This window comes from Sminthopsis crassicaudata, chromosome 4 (genome assembly GCF_048593235.1).
Source record: "Sminthopsis crassicaudata isolate SCR6 chromosome 4, ASM4859323v1, whole genome shotgun sequence".
Taxonomy (NCBI): Eukaryota; Metazoa; Chordata; class Mammalia; order Dasyuromorphia; family Dasyuridae; genus Sminthopsis; species Sminthopsis crassicaudata.
The window spans coordinates 337,115,659-337,122,140 of NC_133620.1; the positions used below are offsets into that span (position 1 = coordinate 337,115,659).

The window sequence follows — 6,482 nt, forward strand, 5'->3', positions numbered from 1 at the left end:
CTCTTCTGGAGATGAGTTCGCCAATTCACCTGGCCTTGTAGGTAGTTCTGTATAAATCCCAGAGCTCAAGTCCTGCAGAGAGGCTTAGGAGGTGGAGGAGGGGACGTTCCAGCCCGAGTACCCCACTCCCTCCCCACTCTCCAAAGCTCAGCTTTCCCATAGGAAAAGGTATATATATATATATGTGTGTGTGTGGGGGGGGGAGATTTACTGCTCCTCAAGGCCCTAGTTAGTAGAGAAGTCTTCCCAGACCTCCCTACCCAAATAGGTCGTTAAAAAAACCAAAAAACCCACACCCCAAAACACTTTTCAGAAGAAGCCCAGAACCCTTCCCCACCTTTATTACCCCAAAAAGAAAAGGGCGGTATCTGTTTTCAGTTCTTTTATTGTAAATAACTTTCCATGAAAAAGGTTAAATTGTCCCCGATGGGTAGGTGTGGGGCTGCTGTCCACTGGGACCCAGGCTGAGACAGGGCCCCTGCAACAGCCCCATCTCTGGGGAGCTGTAGGGACCCTCCCCTCCCCAACACCCAATTCCTATACCCCAGCCCTCGGAGCTCTAGTTCGTGACTCCACTGGGTCAGGGGGTCCCATTCCCAGTTAAATCAGCCTATTCTCTCTTAGCTACAGCTACAATCACTACATTAGTTTGCTCCCCAGCCCTGCAGCTCAGCTGCCCCCAATCCCCCCCAGGAAGGGGGGACTTGCCTGTTTATCCCAAATGCCTCCTGGACAGGGTTCAAGCCTCTGATTCAGAAAAGTCTACAATCTGTACCCTTTGTCCTGCCTCAAGGGTTTGGGGCCCAAATTAAAAAGGACACTGCTGGACTCCCCTAGCCTCGGAGAGTATATATCTCTTTCCCCTTCAGTCCAAGACCCGCCCTCTTTCCCCTTATTCTGGCTCCATGGTTCATGGCCTCTCCTTGCATACTAGCCTTCCCCTGGCTCCGAAGTCACATCCCCATCCCCAGGAAGGCCTTGCTTGGGAGAAGCCTCCAGGGATTTAATTTGCTTTCAGCTAATTAGCATCTTGTTGTACCTGGGAACTTTCCCTGGATAGAGACCTGGGGAAGAGGGCAAGAGACAGAGGCAGAGATGCACACGGAGAAAGAGAGGAGGCAGAGGGGCCATTCAGGCCTCAGGGCCTGCTTGCTGGAGGCAACGGGGTACCTGGGTACAGCAACACTGTGTGTAAGGGATTCCTGGTCCCTCTGAGTTCTCATTGGGCTTGGGTCCCAGGGGCAACCTTGCCTTAGGGGCAGCAGGGGTCTGAAAGTTGTCCCATCCTCAGAAGCCCTGTCTAGCCCCTGCCTGGGAGGAGGAGGCACGTCCTTGAGGCTCCTGTTTTGGGGGAGTTATGTCCAGAGGTGTGGGGAGGGGGGGTCCCAGCCTTTTTACAAGAAGGCACCCACACTGGCCCACTCGTTCAGGTCGACAGCTAGGGTGGCATCCCCAGCCTCAAAGAGGGGCTCGGGGGGCAGGCAGCTCCCGTGGCTCTCATCCCAGGGATGTTGCAGGAAGGATGTGGCCAAGAAGGTCTCATCAAAGTCCAGTCCATCGGTGGCTGGCTCAGTCGAGGGGCCCCAGGTGGCAGGACAGTCGATGTGGTGCCCGTGGACCGTCAGGTCAACGTTGTTGCGGTTGGCTGGGCTCAGCGGAGGGCTCAGATCCAGGGCCTCCAGGGCACCCAGCTCCCCACCCAGCGTGCCGGCATCAAAGATGGCCTCCCAATCGAAGTCTCCCTTGAGAGGCTCCAGCTCCCCCTGCTCCTCCTGGCTCAGCAGAGTGGTGCTAGTGGGCCGGGGCGCCTTGGCTACCCGCTTGGGCAGGGGCTGCTTGCGCTTGTGCCCAGGCCGCACCTCACCTGCCCCCCAGCCCGTCTCACCGCCCGTGGCCTCCTCGAACTCTCTCAACAGCTGCTGAGCCTCAGGGTTGACAGCCAGGGGCGCAGCCCAGGTGCCCGGCTCAGGCTCTTGGGGGGTTTGGCGGGCAAAGGCCGGGTGGATATGGACAGGAGGCAGCCGCCGCTTCTTGAAGGCACCGCTCAGTAGCCGCTCTGCGTACTGGGGGTCAATGCGCCAGAAGCCACCCTTGCCTGGCTCATCCTTCTCCCGAGGCACTTTGATGAAGCACTTGTTCAGGGACAGGTTGTGGCGGATGGAATTCTGGGCAGAGAGAAGGGTTAAGGGTCAGTGGAGGAGGAGGAAAGGGAGACAGACCCATGTGGGCCCAGGAGAGCCAGGGGAGGGGAGCGGACACCTTCCCTTTGTGCTGCGGGCTCTAGAAGGCCACAGATCCAGGAAAGGGGAGCCCTCTGGCTTGACTCACTGGCTCCCAGCTCCCAGACCCCAGCTGTGGGACATTGGGAGCTGGGACACTGTTGGGGGCTTTTGTTTCCTGTTGCTGGGATATCTGCCTACTCAGCCATCTGAGCTCTGAGCCACAGGGTGGCTCTGAGTGCCACCCGCCTCCAATCCCACTCCCTCCCTTCTCCCCCTGTTGTTGGCCCTTGGCCAAAACCTTCAGCTCCCCCAGGGCCTGGACCTGCTGTCACCCTCTGCTTAGGGCTGGCAGGACTGCTGCTGTTTATGGAGCTTGGAGGCTGGGAGAATGAAGACATAGCTGCTCTACAGACAGTATGTGTGCATATATGTGGGGAGGGGTGGAGGCAAGGCCAGGACCCAGGAACTTAACACTATTTGCTATGAGGCTGGCCCAGGGCCTTAGCTTCCCCAACCCTTTCTCTCCCACCCACCAGCCTCAGTTGATTATTATCCAGCTAGAAACATAGCTCTCATTCTTGGTACCCCAAGCCTCTCCAGGGAATAGAGTTGGGGCTCTGCCCTTCCACCTCTCCCATCTTGTTAAAGCTTGGGTTCTTTAGACAGCAATTGCCTGGAAGTCAGGGTTCAAACTACAGCCAAGTGGGAATGGCTTGGGAGTGGGTATTTGTTGTTTGCCTCCCATCACTCCCACTTTACCATCTACTTTCTCCCAGACTTGGGAATGTCAACATTGCTTTTAGGGTGGGAAGGGATTGGGTTCCTTTGGAACCTTGCATCTAAGGCCCTAACTTTGCCAAGAGTCTTTGGTTCCCCCCTCCATAAAGCCGATCAGGTGTGTCCCTTAAATCATGGGGATCCATATAGGGAAGCAGGATCTGGGCCCTGCCTCTGTTGGAAAGTGGGATGTCACAGTCACCGGGAATCTCCGAGATGGAAGGGAACTCAGAAGCCACCTATTTCCACATGAGAGACCCTCCCCCCAAGCCCCCATCTCTATCACATCCCAGACAAGGAGCAGGACTCATCTAGTTTACATTTGAACACCTCCAATGCCAGGGAAACTCACTACTACCCTTTAAAGCCAGCTCATTCCACTTCCCAACAGTGGGTGAGCAGTGCCGTCCTGGCAAGGCTGTTTACAGGCCAAGCTGGGTTATGTCAAGTTCCAGAGCCTTGGAACAGTTAATAAGAGTCACAGGCTAGATCCCCTGTGGGGAGCATCTGGCCCAGGTAATTGCCCCCCCAGGGAGAGTAGGAAGAGAGAAAGGGGAGGAGCTGAGTCAGGAAACTGGGGAGAGGCCTCCAGGGGGGGTCTGCAGCTACAGGAAGAGCACACACACATTCACACAGCCAGGAAGGGTGCATACACATCCATCCCAGAGAAGAGTCCTAGCTGCTGGTCACACCTGAACAAACAACCTTGGCCAAGAGTAGCTTGTCAGTTTCAGAATGGGGACGAGGGGAAGGGAGGGGACAAAAAGCTGTTGGTTAGGACTGGGGATTCTTCAACCTCAGGGTTTAAGTTCTTGGAATGCTCAGACACTCATGTGACCTTGAAACAAGGTTCTAGGGCCTTGGACAAAACTTCTGTCCATCCTTGGAATAATCCTCCCTGAGGCCCCCTCCTTCATTTCTCCCCCCTCCCAACTCTTCCTATTAAATCCATCAATCATTGGGCAAAGTTCACACTTCCCATGTTCTTCTCTAAGGAGGCACTGTTTGGGGGTATGTTTCTTCTCCTGGTCCAATTTCCCTACCACTAACACCCACGCAGGACCGCAATGTTCTTAGTTCTGATCTGTGGGCAAACCGACCTTCCAAACATCTAGAGCAAGGATCCAAGCCCGACTCAGATAACTGTGGGAGGACTGCACACTTCAAGGTGTCCTGACTAGGAGGAAGGAGGGTCCCCCGCTCTGAATTCGGGAAGAGGAGGGAGGGGGGGTGTCCGATGAAGGATGGAGGCTGAGCTGGGTAGAGTCCCTGGCACAGAGGAGAATGGGGGAGGAGATGGTCCCTGCCTGCGTGTCCTTCCTACCTGCCATGTGGGGTCAGCATGGCGGAAGTAGCAGAAGTTATCAGTGATCCACTTGTAGATGGCGGAAAGCGTGATCTTGGTTGCCTTGCTGGCCTGCATGGCCATGCAAATGAGCGTGGCGTAGGAGTAGGGTGGCTTCACGTGGGGGTTGGTGGCATAGTCCACGTCGTCGGGGGGTGGGGCCTGTAGCCCAGCAGGAGCGCTCCGAGAAGTGCAGGAGGAGGTGGGCTTGCCTGGGGTGTGTGGCTGTCCCAGGCAGGCGGGATCTGCAGCCAAGGGCGAGCCAGGGGCTGCTGAGCCTGGCACCTGGTGGTAGCCGTGGGGGTCAGGACCCCCGGGGGGCAGGGAGGGGGCCTTGGCGTTGAGGATGGAGAATTCCTGCAGCCACTGTAGGCTAGTCAGGCTGTCATCCAGGCCGCTGGGTTCCTCCAGACCCCCCTCCTCCACCACCCCCGCTCCGGAGAGACGCAGCCAATTCTCTGCCATGTCTGGGGGGCCTCCCCGCGGGTGGGCTCAACATCCAAGTGCTGAGCTCGGGCCGGTTCTGCCGAGTCCTCTGGCCCGGTGACCGCAGCTCCGCTTACAGGGTCTCCTGGGTGGCGGTGGCGCTGCTTAGATCCATCTCGAGGCTGCCTCCAGGAAACACGTCGGGCGGGTCAAGCCTGGGAAGTGGGTGGGTGGGGGGACAGAGCTGAGGGAACGAACTACACCGAGGGAGAGGCGGGAGCCAGGCCCGGGGGGGCGGGGGAGTTGTGTTAAATCGCCCTGTCAGGGGGGACAGAGGTGGGGAGGGGGTGGGGGCAGGGCTAGAGGAGGATCTCCGAGGTCTCGGGCTGAGAAGAAGAAGGCGAGACAGGGGCACGTCGGTCGGGATGGGTCCGGCCACAACTTCGGAAAGCCCGCCCCGTAGTTCTCGCCTTCTCTTTTCCGCCCAGAAGCGCTCTAGGGTGGACTTTCCTAGCCCAAAAGGTTCGGGGGCAGGCAGTGCGGGCCTCCTGAGCTTCCCCGCTCTCTTAGAAGAGCGGGGCATCCAGTGGGCTCTCCCCCACCCACGGCAGGAACGGTGGAGGGGAGCAGGGAGCCGGGGCTGCGGGAGGGAGGCAGAAAAATTAGAAGTCAAGCCGGGGAAGCCACAGGGACAGCTAAGGGCTCGAGCAGAGGCAGCCGCGATCCCCCAAATCCGTGGGGGCGTCAGCTCGTGGGACGAGGAAGCCTGCTCAGGACTGGCTGCCCCCTCTGGCCCCTGCCCCAGTCCTCCCGCCCGCCTTCTTCCCTCTTTATTTTTTCCCTCCCCGCTCCCGCCCCTTACCTGGCTCAGAGCGCGGCCCCGGCCCGAGGAAGGTTCTGGAAGGAAAGGGCCCCCCCACCCCGCCCCCCGCCACTCTCCGCCCCCAGCTCGTGGCCCCGCCAGCGCCCCTCGTCCCACCCCCCCCTCCCGGCTGCGCTTCTCTGAGCACTGGCGGCCCTGGGACCGGCATTAAGTAGCTGCTCGGGAAGGCTTCTCTCGCTACCATGGCGACGCCCCACCCCTATAAACAGCTTCTGCCTCGGCCATTGGTCCGCGCGTCTCCAAGGAGACCGCGGGCACTTGCCACTCTCAACCCCGCTAACTCGCTTCGAACTCCGTACGGCTCCGCGGTCCTCACCCCGCCCCCCTCGCTCCCGGCATTCCCGCGCCCAGCTCTGTGGGCCGCGCGCTGAGCGCTGGAGACCCGCGCAGCTCCCAGCTCCGCGCCTGTGTTCCCGGGAGGCCGCTCTACCATTTCGCCGGTTGCCCCCTGTCCCCGCCCTGCTTGACTGGAGGTTGATGAACTCCAAACTACGTGAGGCTCCCCGGGATTGCGCCCCGGGCGCGGGCTCGGGGTCTCCCGGTGCACGCTCGGTGAAGTCCCCTGCAGCCCTCCCGCTCCTCGGTTCTCTTTCCGTGCCCGGCCCCGATTCCCAGCGCCACGCTCGCTGGCCGTGCGCCCGGTGCCCGCCTGGGGCCAAGCAAACGGGAGGACAGGCCGCGGGCGGGCCTCTCCTTGCCTGTCCGAGCGGTTAGGGAAAGGCGCTCTTCTCCCCGTCCCCGCTCCTTATGTCAGTGGAAAGGGGCGCAGGCCGGCAAGCGCCCGGAGCAAGGTGAGGAGTCTCTGCTGGGGGCAGAGAGCGCCCGCTCC

The 6,482-nt window shown here is 59.8% G+C and overlaps 1 protein-coding gene across 1 annotated transcript; it reads right to left on the bottom strand.

Annotated features, from left to right (window-relative positions):
• Positions 1-367: 367 nt before the first annotated feature.
• FOXJ1 (forkhead box J1) lies at positions 368-5,771 on the bottom strand. Its single transcript, XM_074260805.1, has 3 exons — positions 5,633-5,771; positions 4,324-4,985; positions 368-2,165 (listed from the first exon to the last, which is right to left on the bottom strand). Exons 2-3 carry the CDS (start codon positions 4,807-4,809, stop codon positions 1,395-1,397), a joined length of 1,257 nt encoding a protein of 418 aa, XP_074116906.1. The 5' UTR covers positions 4,810-4,985; positions 5,633-5,771; the 3' UTR covers positions 368-1,394.
• Between the last annotated feature and the right edge of the window lie 711 nt (positions 5,772-6,482).